We start from the raw sequence: 15,463 nt of genomic DNA, 5'->3' as shown, positions 1-15,463 counted from the left end.
CTCTGTGGCAGGGTATTCCCTTTTGATCTCTCTCTCTCTCTCCAATTGGGTGTTGTGGTTTGCAATAGGGGTGTTGAGTGGCCATTGTGTTCAGTCTCTAGTCTACTTTCAGCACACATCTCCCTTCCCGGGGGGGATCTCCAACCACATTTTACTTGGAAAGCACCATACATTTGATGACTTTTTTCAAGAGAGAATGGCATGAAAACTTTGCCATATTGTTCTTGGCTCATACTTTGGTGATCAAAGCAGGTTCATTCTGGTGATTCTTCATCTGAAGCAGGATTGCAGGGCATGAGGCTGCGTCTCCACAGCCTGAGGACCTGTGTCAGGTCAGCCCCAGCTGGGCTAATGAGAGAGGACAAGCAGAGGGACAGACAGAGTCTTACCAGCAAGACAGTCCCTGCAGCGCCTACCCCGAGGCTAGGGCCTGCCTAGCAGCAGCATTGCTTCTGGCAGCAGCACTTCTGCTGGCAGCAGCCCTTGCTACAGCAACAACCCTTCCCGCAGCCGCAGCCACAGCCGCCACAACCAGAGCAGCAGCAACATGGCTGGCAGCAGCAGGTGCGGCGGCAGCAGCAGACCACGGGTTGGCTGCAGCAGCCCCCACAGCAGCCACAGCAGCAGGGGCAGCAGCCGGAGCAGCAGCCCACGCGGTAGCATCTGCAGGTGGTGCAGCTGCCACAGCCGCCACAGCCACAGCCACCGCAGCCACCGCAGCCACCACAGCCACCACAGCCACAGCCACCGCAGCCACAGCCACCGCAGCGAGTGCAGCAGACATAGGTGCGACCTCTACAGCCACAGCACCCCATGGTGTCAGTCGAGAGGAGTCAGGAGAGGTGAGGAGGTTGGTTTAGGAGGTGAGGGAGGATGAGGTCCTTCTGCTGGGGGCGGCCCTTAAGTACCATCTTAGATGAAGAGGGAGAGGGAATGGCCAGTACATGTGGCCAGTGTTCACTTCCTCATGTGACTATTTTTCTTTCCATATACAGAGTCTATTTCGTTCTCTGTTTACACTCTTGGAGCTATAGTTGACCCAATACTTATGCTAACTTTAGATTTCTTTTTATTTATTTTTTATTTATGTGTGTATCATGGTTTACATCAGGATTGAAGTCTTTGTTTCACAGCCGCAGTTTAATTATAAAGTTTAGCTATAATTGACCCAATACTTATGCTAACTTTAGATTTCTTTTTATTTTTTAGTTATATATGTATCATGGTTTACATCAGGATTGAAGTCTTTGTTTCACAGCCGCAGTTTAGCATACCACCCCCTCCAGTAGTGTTCGAAGTTCCCCCCCACCAACACCTCATGGTTGATCCTTTCCTCCTCCACACCCAAACCCCTCCGTTCCCCATCTGGCCATCAAATCTCAGGCTTGTTTCCAGAGGGAACTGTTGAATGCCTTTCTTTTTTTCTTTATATTCTGAATGTGTACGAGATCATCTGGTATTTATCTTTTACTCCCTGACTCACTTCACTTAGCATCATAGCCTACAATTCCATCCAACTTGCAGCAAATTGCAAAATCCCATCATTTCTCATAGCTGAATAGTATTCCATTGTGTGTGCATGCCACGATTTCTTTATCCACTGATCAACAGAACATGTTTAGCTTTCCTTTTAAAAAAATGTCTCAGCAACAAATCTAGGAGTGCCAACACGATAGACATAAGTACGTTTCCACAGAACACTTGAATCTCAGGGATCTTGAGATATAACTCTCCATGTTGCCAGTTCCTTTGATCCTTGGTGGTTTTCTTTCATATTAGTTGGGATCTCCTGCTTAAACAAAATCCTCTCAGAAGTAGGGGAGGAAATGTGAAAGTCTGAACTCGACAAGTCACTCCCTTTAAAAAATTTTCTCATCTGGTTACTGGCGCCGCTCTGCCGAGACGTGACCCAAGCGGCTGCACGTGTGCGGCCTCTCTGTTGCTGAATGACCATGATCCCCGAGGCCACTATCTACTTTTGGCACCAGCAGCTTCTTGTAGAAATGTCTCTAGACTGTGAACTAAGCCATGGCCCCATGCCACCCCAGGAGGGGAAAGGTTTTTCTCTCTCGGCTTTTCCTTTCAAGGGCGGGAGGGGGAGGGGAGGCGTGGCGACTGCCATATTATAAGGACCACTAAAGAGAGGTACAAGCTTGCAATGATGCAATTTCTGGCAGAAATTTCGCTGGACTTAGTTACTAAAATACTGAAATACAGAAATCCAAAACCGTGTGGCTGCTATTGTGCCGCGCAACCTCATATCTCTTCATTCTCAGCAATGGAAAACAAATTATCAAATGCTTCCTTTGTAAAGACCTGCTGTAGCAGGTCTGATTTTGGGAGGGAAACTCCAAACAATAATAGTGAGGTTTTTTTGAAATATTAAATGTAATCAAAGTAAAGTGAAAGTAAAGTGAAAATTCTCAGCTACACAGGTGGGGGGGTGGGGTTGCGTGTTTGTGTGGATCGAGCACGGAGACAGATCTCAGGGAAAGGAGTCTGCACAGAAACAGGTCAATGCACGTGAGCACAGGGAGAAAAGGAGGAGAGGAATATCACCTCAAAGTTCTAAAGGCCACTTTCAGGTTTAATATAAATGAAAAAGTGCCATTTATTTCAAGGACAGTTCCAGTTCATCTGGAAACACTTATGTACATTACTCTTGAAAGAACTTAAATGATCAATTAATAAGTTGGACACAGATGTGAATTTTTTTTTATTGAATCACCATGTGGAAACTTACAAAACTTTCAGGCTTAAGTCTCAGTTATACAATGATCGAACACCCATCCCTTCACCAGTGCACATGTTCCACCACCAAGAACCCCAGGGAGGTGATCACAAGTCTGCCCTCTCTCTTTCTTCTCGATGGATAAAAGGGACTCCTTGAGCAGAGGGGCCCCAACCTGCCTCACCTCCTGAACCAACCTCCTCAGCTCTCCTGATTCCTCTCGACTGACACCATGGGGTGCTGTGGCTGTAGAGGTCACACCTATGTCTGCTGCACTCGCTGCGGTGGCTGCGGTGGCTGTGGTGGCTGTGGTGGCTGTGGCAGCTGTGGTGGCTGTGGTGGCTGTGGTGGCTGTGGCGGCTGTGGCGGCTGTGGTGGCTGTGGCTGTGGTGGCTGTGGCTGTGGCGGCTGTGGCTGTGGCGGCTGTGGCAGCTGCACCACCTGCAGATGCTACCGCGTGGGCTGCTGCTCCGGCTGCTGCCCCTGCTGCTGTGGCTGCTGTGGGGGCTGCTGCAGCCAACCCGTGGTCTGCTGCTGCCGCCGCACCTGCTGCTGCCAGCCTTGTTGCTGCAGCTCTGGCTGTCGCGGCTGCGGCTGTGGCTGCGGCTGCGGGAAGGGCTGTGGCTGTAGCAAGGGCTGCTGCCAGCAGAAGTGCTGCTGCCAGAAGCAATGCTGCTGCTAGGCGCCGGGCTCAGAAGCTGACACTGTCACCTTGTTGGTAAGACTTTCTCTCCTTCCCCTACTATAGAGTCAATATAGTCCTAGGCTTCCTTCCTGTCTTTCTCTGGTACCTCAAATATTCTATCCTAAAAGTGCAAAATTAAGTATTCAGTCCAGCACTTGAGTAATTTTTGGAATCAATTGAGTTTAATGAAATCACTAATGTTCATGTTTAATGAGTTCCTTTATTTCTATATTCTCCCTTCCTTTTTCTCATGCAGAAGTACTTTAATGTTTTTGTTTTATCTTCTTTGTTACACAATATTACATACCATGAATTTTCCAATAAAATGAAACTATATCCCTGTAAATGGTGTTGTTTTGATTTAGCGGTGTCTGGGCATACTGAATCTTAGCTTGTATGTCCTGCAGCTGAGAAGAGAATTATCTTAGAACAAACACTTGAAAACGCTCATGGCGAAATCATCACAAGCAAATGTCATTGACCAGGTTCCGGGAGAGCATCAGCATCCGTAAGTGACATATCACTGTGTTTCAAAGTCTCTATCCTGCCCTACACCCCAAGATCCACTTCCAACAGAGCCCTTCATTGGCCTCCCATTGCATGCTGTGCACATGTAGCTCATTTTTAACATTTGAACAGAAGGCTGGTGTCCTGGTTTAGTCAAACTGACTGCCACAGGCCTCACCAAACACCATGCCACTAGGTTAGAGTATGCTTCCCTGGTCTACTCAACCAGAAAATAGAGTCACCATCTACCAACCTGTCAGCTTCTTGCCAATAATGTTCTTTCTTGACCCATTCAAAAAGAAAGAAAGAAAGAAAGAAAGAAAGAAAGAAAGAAAGAAAGAAAGAAAGAAAGAAAGAAAGAAAGAAAGAAAGAAAGAAAGAAAGAAAGAAAGAAAGAAAGAAAGAAAGAAAGAAAGAAATCAAAAGCCCAGATCCAGACAGATTCACTAGGAAGTTCTTTTGAACCCTGAAAGAGGGCTTAATACCTGCCTTTCTCAAGGTCTTAGAGTAACTGGAATAAACAGGAATTCCTCCTCACAGTTTTTATGAGACCAACATTATGCTGAAACCAGAAGTAAATTAAGACATCACTAATAGAGTATAAAGACTGGGACTGGAAATACGGTACAATAGGGACTTGTGTGTGACCTACCCCATTAATCCCTGGAACCATATACTATTCCCAAAGTATCTCAGGGGTTATACCTGAGTTCAAGGCCAGAAATAGGCCCTGAGCACCACATAATGTGGCCCAACCCAACCAACCAACCAACAACAACAAAAGAATAGAAATATTCTATATTCATCACTATTAGCTCTGATGAATATAGACAAAAACATCCTCAGCAAAATTTTAGTGAACCAGATTCAATAATACATTAAAAGAAACAACAGATTCATTTCAGAGATGTGAAGAATAGTTGAATAGATGCAAAATCAGTTAATGTGATAGATCACATCAAAGGAAGGAAAGATAAAGATGGCATGATCATATATGTAGATGTAAAAAAAGGTTTTTATCAAGATTCAACACACATTTGTGATAAAAATTAAAACTTTCAAAAATAAAAAAAGGAACTTACCTCAATATTTTAAAGGTCATATACAAAAACCCACAACTAATGTCACAGTTAAAAGCAAACAAATAAACAAAATCCCACCTGAAAATTCTTACCTCTTATATCAAGCACGGGAAAGAAATGTCTACTATCACCACTACTACTGAATATAATATTTTAAGAATGGATATTCAGTTCCACTGGAACTCAAGAGAAAATAATTACAGAGACATAATGACAAGGTTTGAGAGAGAACTTTATTATAAACAATTGAGCAGGTTAGAAGAGGGCAAGTTCATGTCCTCTCAGTAAAGAAGAGTCATAAGGAGCAGATTTTGTAGGGAATAAATACAGGTAAGCATGCTTTGAGAAGGGGTGGGTTGCACCAGAGGGCTCAAGAATGCGACTGGTTCCCTGAGGTACACTCCATCATATCTACAAAGCATATTTCTCTTCTTTCTTTCTCCCTCTCTCTCCCTCTCTCTCTCCCCCTCTGTCTCCCTCTCTCCATCTTCCTCTCTCCTTCTCTCTCTTCCCCTTTCTCTCTATCGTTTTATCTCTCTCTCCCTTCGCCTATCATTTTCTAGGCAATGCACAGTTGTGCTCAGGGCTTTGTTCCTGCTTTGTACTCAGGGATCACTCCTTGCTGAGCTTGGGAGACTATTCACAGTGCTGCAGATTAAACCCTGGTGACCTGTGCAAGGAAAGTGCTCTGCCCACAGTACTATTATGTCTCCAGCCCCATGAAAGACTATCCTTAGCTTTAGGTTGTAAAAGGACAAGCATGGACAGTTTGCCTTGTCTAATATTGATCTCTGCATCGGTTTTAATCTACACTGCCCATTTTTGTTTTTAATAGCAACATAAGTTGGGGTATTGAGTCAATTCTAGATGTTTCCTGCTGAACATGGGAATTTGAGATGGAAGAGACTGACATAGTAGGAGAAATAATCCTCTACCCATTTTTCTTAGGATTTGAGCATGTTAGTTTTTATTAGTTTTATTTATTTTAATTAGTTTTTATTATTGTATTTCCCCTTTAAGCTATTTCTTTTATTCCCATCTATTGGTCAATCATTTTAGCAACACCATGACAACTCAGAGTTGGTTATTTCATGACAATTAAATCGGGTCTTCATGAACAAGATAAATGAACTAAAGTAAACTGACCTGATGTGGAAAATATCCCTTCAAAGGTAGACTACATTATACCTTCAGGGCCCTTCCCATTGGTGTAAGCTTTAATACAAAAAACATTTGCAGTAATAGATTTTTTTAAAAAATATATTTATAGTCCTGCCATCAGAACTTTTTGAGAAATTTCAGCTGTTTTCTGTAATTATATCAGAGAATCAATAAGTCCTGAAGACAGGTAAGTTCACTAAAAGAACTGTGTCTATATAAAATTAAAGGCAAAAGGGTGAAGAAAGGAGTTAGGATGGAAGGACTGAAAATTCAGTTGAGAGCTCAAGAACTGCCAATTCCCTGTTTCAGTCCACGCTTCTTCAGTTAAGAGATGTTTATGGTTCACAGTATTTTCGATGTCCTTCAGCATTCAGAAAAATAGGAAATTACTGTGCAGTATCTACACTCTGCATCAAGATCTCCATATTCAAGTTGTATGGCCTTTAGAAGCAGACTGTCCAAAATTTTAACTAAGTGTGGTGATGACCACGGTTGTGCATATTTTCTTTCAAATGAGTGTAATTTGGGAATGGATGGCAAGAAGTGGTGTTTCTGTGCTTTATGGTTATTTTTATTCCTATTTTTTGTTTGATCTAATATTGCTTTCCATAAAGGCCAATACAGATAACATTCTCACCTATGGTGGATGAGGGTTATGAGGGTTGCTTTTTCACCACAAGCCCACCAACTCTGGCTGTTTCCAAACTTTTTGATATGTGCCATTCTCACTGGTGTGAGATGACATTTCACTGTTGTTTTGATTTGTATTTCCCTAATCATGAAGGGTGGTGAGCACTTTTTCATAGGCCTATTGGACATCCATATGTCTCTTTTGAAGTGCTTATTCATCTCCTTGCCTCATTTGTCGATAGGGTCATTGGATTTTTTCGAAGTTGATTTTTGTGAGTACTTTATAGATCTTGGCTAATAAAACTTTATCTGATGCAGTGTGTGCAAATATTTTCTCCCATTCAGTGTTGGGTCTTTTCATTGTAGTTTGAGTTTCTTTCCTTGTGAAACACTAATTTTAAAAGTAAATTAAGTTCAGGGCCAGAGAAATGATACAGCAGGTAAGACACTTGCCCTGCACATAATTGACTCTGGTTCAATCCCTGGCACCCTGAGATTACCTCAAGAGATCCCTGAGCATCACCAGATATGGCCCCAAAACAAACCTAAAAGTAAATGGGATCTAATAACTAACATTATAGTTATCTAAATGCTTAATGAACTCTAAACTTCATATGGTTTTATTTTCCCAAGAGATTTGGGACATATAGTCAAAATAGATTCCCTACACCTCCATTAGTACTCAGCACTTTAGCTTCAACAGAGCAGACTCAGTCCAGTCAATCTGGAACCATGATCTTGCCTGAATTAATCCTCTCCCTACTCTATTTCAGTGGTCCTTAAACTTCAATTTATAAAAAAAAAACTCGGAGATCAATTATTTCTAGAACGTCTATCACCTGACTTATTTATGTACTTATTTATTTAACTTCCCAAGCAAGTTCCCTGACCTGGAAATTCCACTGACATTACCACAGGTGACTCTCAATTTTTTTCCATACCAGTTCAAAACCTTAGAAGACTACATCAGTTACTTTTCATGTCCAGATAACATGAGCTAATTCTAGTTAATAAACATGGATATGATAAAATTCTATTCAACTTTATCACTTTAAAGATGTGCAGGTTTCGAACAAAGCCATTTTAAAGCAGTTTCTATTTTTTAAAATTACTTCTGATCATAAATATTTGGGGTGAGATAGTCCAAATATTTCTTTCAGAGAAAGAGGGAGAGACCTATAAATATACATTCAAACACAAAAATAAGTCTTAATTTTCATTAAAACTTCAGGACTTTACAAGCTTCAAAAATTTGAGCTTCCAATATTTGTAAAAATATAACAGTGCCGGGACTGGGGTGATAGCGCAGTGGGTAGGGCATTTGCCTTGCACGTGGCCCACCTGGGTTTGATTCCCAGCATCTCATATGGTCCCCTGAGCACTGCCAGGGGTAGTTCCTGAGTGCAGAGCCAGGAGTAATCCCTGTGCATTGCAGGGTGTGACTCAAAAAGCAAAAAATATATATGTGTATGTGTGTGTGTGTTGATTTAATTTCAAAATAGTTGTCTGCTTCTGCTTCAAGAAATTTCTCCTTAATGTTTCTGAAATTATGCCTTCATCTTTAAAAAGACAGTCAGTTCATAACACAACTTGCATCACAAACTAAAAACCTTATTGCTACTCAATCATTTTAATACCAATGTATCAAACCAAGAGAAAAAACACTCCAATCTCATGATCTTCTCTTAATAAAGGGCACAAAAGGTGCATTTCACACAGGATAGGTAAAATAGTCTAACTCCTCTTGTCTTATTTTCTGTAGGTCCTAAATCCTTACCAGCATCATATTAAGAGACACTTATCCATCTGTTCTGTTTCTTCTTTAGATTTGTGGCTTTTAAGCTTAATACAGGTTTTGAACCTTAACAGTCATGACCAACGCCTACTGAGACTTTGGCAGACTTCATTCGGTTTTAATCCTTCTTTCTTATGATAATATAAAAGACAGAACCCTGATGCCACAACACAAAGTTATGAAGCAAACATTTAAAAAATCTAAATCCTTATATTCATAGACAAATCCAAATATCATAGCATATAACACATAACACAAACAAAACATGACACATGAAAAAAAACACCCATCCAACCTCTCCCAAAGGTGTGGGATCATGAGGTGGATAGAAGAGCTCATCAAATTTTTTTTTTAGCTAAGTGACTCTTGGGTCCCTCAAACTGCTAACTAGTTTCCTGACCTCCCATTGCTTCCGTCTCGCCATGATTCAGCCTGTTCTCTTTATTATCCGGTTGAACCAAATCATCAGAATACCATGGTTTCTCCTTCAACTACAAGAGTTCTCAGAAAATGGTAAGGTAATTTCCCTTTCTAGAAAACCACTAGAATTTCCCTTTCTCAGAAAACTTTTTTTCCCTGAGAAGTAACAGATATAGAAGTGGCCACACACAGAGAGACAGATGAATCAATTCACAGATTCCAATTAAATTCAACAAGTATTGTGAGAGTACGTGCAAAATTGCCCTGAGTTCAAAGTAAAGGTGAAGATGAAGACAGAGGCAAAGGAAATTACTGAGCATGCAACCCAGAACAACTTTCCCTATTCAGACACAGAAGTGGCCACACAAATATGGTGGATTGACCAACCCTGACCTACTTCTCATGGCTACTCTGCCTCTGACCTAATAGAGGTGGCACAAGAGGTAGCTGGCATCAGGCCAGGAAGGTGAGGGTTGGCCCCAGGACAAAGAGAGTCATGTTGGCTATGACGCTTACCTCAGCATTTCCCAATGATAACAGAATCCACTCCCAGTCAGGCGGCCAAAGTATCACCTGGACAGTCCAGTTCCACTGCTGCTCAAAGGTCAATGAGTCAAGAGACATGATAAAAAGTACAAAAAGAGTTTTACGAGAAAGAGGGCAATCATAAGTGGTGCCTGCTACATCACTTTTTGCCTGGCATTCCACTCTAATGGTATCTAATCAATAATTGTTTTCTTCTCTCAAACATTACAAACATCTTTAGCATTGAACCTTCTTATATGACCTTTTACACAGTAGTTGTTCAATGTTTGAGACATCATTTAAAAGTTCTTATGAAACAAAATGTGAATATCATGTTTTCATAGTCAGTGTTTGCTTAAATTGATTCACACCTATTTATTTCAACATTATTTCTTGTATCAGATCATTTCCTTTGGAAATAATTGTCCGTCTCCCTCACATACTGCTTTTGTAAAAGTCTATTGGTAATGATACATTCATTTCTACTTGTCTGAAAGTATCTTCATTTGTCCTCACAGGTTTTCTTTTTTGCTTTTTTGGGGGGTCATACCCGGCAATGCACAGGGGTGACTCCTGGCTCGTAAACTCAGGAATTACTCCTGGCGGTGCTCAGTGGACCATATGGGTTGCTGGGAATCAAACCCAGATATGCCGCGTGCAAGGCAAACGCCCTCCCCACTGTGCTATTGCTCCAGTCCCATCCTCATAGTTTTTCTCTTTGCAAAGAACTCAGGGCTGGCCATGATTTTCTCCAATCTTCTACTGTTTTCTTGGTCTCTTGCTGCTATTCTTATTCCTCTGCTTTCAAGTTTTATTTTTCCTATGTGCTCTGCTGTAGGATGACATTGGGTTTGTCCTTTTAGTCTTGCTGCAAGGATCTTAGGCTTATTGGGTTACACCTATAAGAGTGCTCCCAAGTCACTCCCATTCCTCTGTTTATCTGTAAACTCTTCTCTTCGCTCTCCTCCCCAACCAATTGATCACCTTTTCCCCTAATCAGATTGTTAACTTGTAAAATCAGATCCTTCTAAGACATTAACTTGTGTTGTAAATTAAATATTGCTTTTCTCCATCTTTTGCATAGTTTACCTTAAAGCAATGTCCTTTCTGTATGGACACAGGAAGACAGTTAATATTATGCTCTTATAACTTGAGAGTTGATTGACTCTGAATAATATTTACTCCTGGGCATCTGCTTTCTTGACTCAGTTGCCCTTAGTTCCTAGCACCCCAAAATCAGGGTCCCGATGAGGGACAGAATGGACCCAGGGCAAGCTGTGAGCTACTCTGGCATCGAAATGGGCCAGGCCAAAGTGCCGCAATACTCAACTACAAGTTGAGAGCATGGTCATGGACAAATGCTGTCATGATCCAAAGGTAACTATGAGATTAGGACCCTGTTGGGGTTAGGAAGATTAACCTGGCCTGAGGACTGTGGTCTGGAATGTATAGTGAGATGTCCCCAGGAAGAACCAAACTTTAAATTTATGTCTCTTACTGTGCTCATACAGAATGACATTGCTAGAAATATTAGAAGTAAGTGAATTACTAGCTGAGGAAAGAAGAAAGCGACACACCCTTGTTTGGATCCCACCCTTGAGCGGATCTCCTAGTAATCTGGAGTAATCTCCTTAGATGAGATTTTGTCCTGGAGGAGTGGTCTTACATCTCTTTGTTGATTTGTTAATGTTCTGACCACCTTTGTGTTACCACCCTATGTGAGTGCTATATAAACTAAGACTGTAGGAGAAGTGAGGGGAGAAGACACAGAAGCAGAGCACAAGGTGAAAGAGAATCAGGGAGTCAGAAGCAGGGGAAAGAAAGAGCACAGCGCGAGTGAAAGCCAGAGTCTTCTGTAAGGGTCAGAGTCAGAAGTAATAGACAAAGTCAGAAGTGAGAGCGAGAAGGGCGGAGAGACAGAAGCAGAAGGGGAATGAAGATTGGAATAAACTGCAATTGATACCGACCAGCCTGGCACTCGTTCCTTCCTTCGCCTGCCCATTGCCATCAGCCTCCCAGGGGTGGGGAAGCGGTGTGAGACTACCAAACGTGGGTGGTGGAAGAGAGATAGAGCACTGCTGTCCTTTTCTATGAACACACACTGCAGTTTCACCAGAAGTGACCAGATATAAATATCTTTGGCTCTGGCATTTGATAATTTTTGTGGTCTTCCTGATTCTGAGAACACGTCTTTTATTATTAGTTGAGGAAACTGTCAGTGCTATTTCTTTATCTGAGTTTCACACACATTTCTATTATGTCCACATAGATATTTGCTGAAATTTCTTACTTTGATCTGCATGTGTTAATAATTTTCCATTTCTGTGTCTGCTGCATTCCAGGTGATTTCCAGTTCAATACTTTTCTAGTACGAAAATGTCTAAACTCTTTTCATATTTTTTTATTTTCACTTTACAATTCTGGCTTTAATTCTATTTTCCCCAAATAGTTGTGATAATTTATGGTACATATTCTCATTCTGATGTTAATTTTTCCTGGTATATAACTATGTTTACTATTGTTTTATAAACTAGTGATGATAATTCCTCTGTCTCAAATATTTTTTGATTTGCTGCTTATTATCTAATTTGACTTGTTTCTGATACTTTATATTATGTGCATGCCTTTGTTGCTTTTTTTCTGGATATTAAATAAGGAATTCGCAAATAAAAAAGGAAACCTAAGTTTGAGTCCTTGGTCTTTCTATTGGGTTTGGGATCTATTATAAAAATACTTCATTCTGTAAAAAAAAATGGTCTCTATGAGATTATAAATAACAGGTTCATCATGAATGGCTTAAATAGATAGGAGTACTTTTTATTTTAATATTTGGTTTCTGTTGGGATTCTGTAGTTTACAATACTATTAATATTGGTTTCTCATATGCACAATTCCAACACCACACCCTCAACAGTGTACCCACTCACTCTCCCAACAACCTCTCCCTCTCAAATCCCTTTTAAAAAATTGGGGCGGGTCCACACCTAGAGATAATTAGGGATTACTTCTGGCTCTGTACTAGGAATAACTACTGGTGGTGCTCAGGGGGTCATATGGGATGCCTGAGATCAAACACAGTTGGCTGTATGCAAAGCAAGTACCCTACCCACCCCAGACCCACAAACCCTTTTGTTTTTAATCCTACCACACATTTGATAAATTTTTTCTGAAATTTTAAAATTCTTTTTAAGGAACTTTCTTTCAAAGAGCATTTAACTTAGATCCATATTAGTGTTTGGATCATGAACAATCAGGAATACTTTAACCAAATCTCCAAATTTTTTGTTTCATTTTTAGACTTTGGACCCTGAATTATGTGGTTACAAAGGTAAATGCCCAGATTAAATTTTTCTGATATCATCCAAATTAGGCTTCTTTGTCTAATTTCCTCCACAATTTCAAAGTCTGTTTTATCTCATAACTCACTGAACGTGTAAACCTTTAGGGTGACACTAACCAAAACTCTAACTCACGGGGATAATTAGGAGATAACCATGAGCACCTGACAGACTTAGTGCTCCCTTATCATTTTTCTGTTGTTGCTTAGATCTGTGAATAATTTTAAATGTTTTATTAATTCACTATTTTACTTAAAATTTTAATATTTTTCCAAATCTTTTAGATGTTTTTTCTTTCATTTGGTTGGTTTTTTTTTTCTTTTTGGGTCACACCCAGCGATGTACAGGGGTTAACTCCTGGCTCTGCATTCAGGAATAACTCCTGGCGGTGCTCGGGAGACCATATGGGATGCTTGGAATCGAACCCGGGTCAACCGTGTGCAAGGCAAACGCCCTTCCTGTTGTGCTATCGCTCCAGCCCCTTTTAGATGTTTTGTGGTATAATGATACTTTGCTTTCTTTTTCTTTCCTTTATTGTCAATTTTTTTTAATCTGTTATTTTGGTGGAGGTAAATTTTCCTAAATTTAATATTTTTAAAACACTTTCAAGATGAGTATAAAGATGAAAACAACTCACTTCTATTCTTTCTTCAAGCTCGTGCCTTTGATCTCATTCTCAGGTAGGGACTGGAATTAAGACTCTCACCAGAAGAATAGACATATAAACAAACATGACAATGTCTGAATGACCAGGACCAAATTCGTTGAAAATCTACATGAGGTATGAGGTCCAGTTCAATGCACAACATGGAAAAAATAAAATTAAACTTTTTAAAAATAGAAAGGAGAAAAAAATCCGTGCAGGTAACTTTTTTCATGATGAAAAATCTGGCCTTCAATTTCAGCTATTGAGTAAGGCATCAAAATATCTTGTGATAGAGTGAACCCTGAGGTTGATAGATGATGTTTATCACAGATGTAGACTTTTAAGTGTGAAGTGAAAAGATTAATCTGAGCTATCTTGACAGTAAGATTTTATAGGGTTTAAATGCACTTGAAAATATTCCGTTTTGATGTGTTACACATCCACCAATCCAAATGAGTCACCATTATTTTTCAATTTATGGCATCCCTAGGATATGCTCTGTGAAGTAATCTTTCTGATTTTAGAGTGGTCTTTTTCTACTAACTTCTTCAGGGTTATAATTAAAAATCTATTTCCATGATTCCTATGTTTACTGAAATGAGTGTAGACAAAATTACCAATTACACTATCTAGCTCGTCTAATGGAGGCGCCATAAGGCAGGTCCCAGAGGAGGAGGTGACAGTCTCCTGCAAATGCCCTAGAGAAGGTCAAGTTGCATTTCCAGTGGGAACAGCAGCTCAGGGCAGCACAGCAGCTCTGCTTTCTCTTATCAGGACCAATCAGCACCACTGGCCTCACTGTTTCCTTTTAATGGCACTTCCCACGCTAGGGAGTGATAACGCTTAGAATATGTAAGCCCCAAATAGGACAATGTGATAGCTAAGCATTTTTTTTCTATTTGGGGGTAATTATGAGCTTTTCATTATATATTAACACAGCCCTAAATATGTCGTCTTCGTCATCCTCCTCCTCCTCCTCCTCCTCCTCCCCATCATCATCATCATCATCCCACTGATCGTCAAATTTCTCCAGCGGTCTCAGTAGCGTCTCCATTCATCCTAGCTCTGAGATTTTATTTTTTTATTTTTTTTTAAATTTATTTATTTTTAATTAGAGAATCACCGTGAGGGTACAGTTACAGATTTATACACTTTTGTGCTTATACTTCCCTCATACAAAGTTTGGAACCCATCCCTTCACCAGTGCCCATTCTCCACCACCCGTAAACCCAGTGTCCCTCCCACCCTCCCCAATCCCATCTCCCCCCCACCCCACCCTGCCACTGTGGCAAGGCATTCCCTTCTGTTTTCTCTCTCTAATTAGCTGTTGTGGTTTGCAATAAAGGTGTTGAGTGGCCGCTGTGCTCAGTCTCTAGCCCTCATTCAGCCCGCAACTCCCTTCCCCCACATGGCCTTCGACTACAATGTAGTTGGTGATCGCTTCTCTGAGTTGACCTTTCCCCGGAACGTGAGGCCAGCCTCGAAGCCATGGAGTCAACCTCCTGGTACTTATTTCTACAGTTCTTGTGTGTTAGTCTCCCACTCTGTTATTCTATATACCATAGATGAGTGCAATCTTTCTATGTCTGTCTCTCTCTTTCTGACTCATTTCACTCAGCATGAAACTTTTCATGCCCATCCACTTGACTACAAAATTCTTGACCTCCTTTTTTCTAACAGCTGCATAGTATTCCATTGTATAGATGTACCAAAGTTTCCTCAACCAGTCATCCGTTCTAGTCTCTTTACTCATCCTTTCCAATGGTGCTGTATTGGAGGCTCTTTCAGGGTCAGGGGAATGAGACCCATCATTGTAACTGGTTTTAGCATATGAATACGCCATGGGGAATTGACGTGGCTCTCCCATGTGGGCAGGAAACTATCAGTAGCTTGCCAGATTCTCCCAGAGGGTGAACTAGGCTATAAGATGTCTTCCAGGAACT

The 15,463-nt window shown here is 41.0% G+C and overlaps 2 protein-coding genes across 2 annotated transcripts; one reads left to right on the top strand and one right to left on the bottom strand.

Moving 5' to 3' along the window:
* Window positions 1–434: 434 nt before the first annotated feature.
* Window positions 435–815, bottom strand: LOC129399879 (small cysteine and glycine repeat-containing protein 5-like). The gene has a single exon (XM_055121278.1). It carries the CDS (start codon window positions 813–815, stop codon window positions 435–437), a length of 381 nt encoding a protein of 126 aa, XP_054977253.1.
* Window positions 816–3,068: 2,253 nt separating this feature from the next.
* LOC129399667 (small cysteine and glycine repeat-containing protein 5-like) lies at window positions 3,069–3,413 on the top strand (the record flags this gene model as incomplete). Its single annotated transcript, XM_055120399.1, has 1 exon — window positions 3,069–3,413. A coding segment is annotated over one exon (345 nt), but the record flags the coding sequence as incomplete, so codon positions are not given.
* Between the last annotated feature and the right edge of the window lie 12,050 nt (window positions 3,414–15,463).

Source organism: Sorex araneus, chromosome X (assembly GCF_027595985.1).
Source record: "Sorex araneus isolate mSorAra2 chromosome X, mSorAra2.pri, whole genome shotgun sequence".
Lineage (NCBI taxonomy): Eukaryota > Metazoa > Chordata > Mammalia > Eulipotyphla > Soricidae > Sorex > Sorex araneus.
This window is presented reverse-complemented; position numbering and strand designations above follow the sequence as displayed.

Excerpts from the sequence above, each read along its gene's own strand:
- LOC129399879 (XM_055121278.1), bottom strand. The coding sequence starts at position 815 with ATGGGGTGCTGTGGCTGTAGAGGTCGCACCTATGTCTGCTGCACTCGC.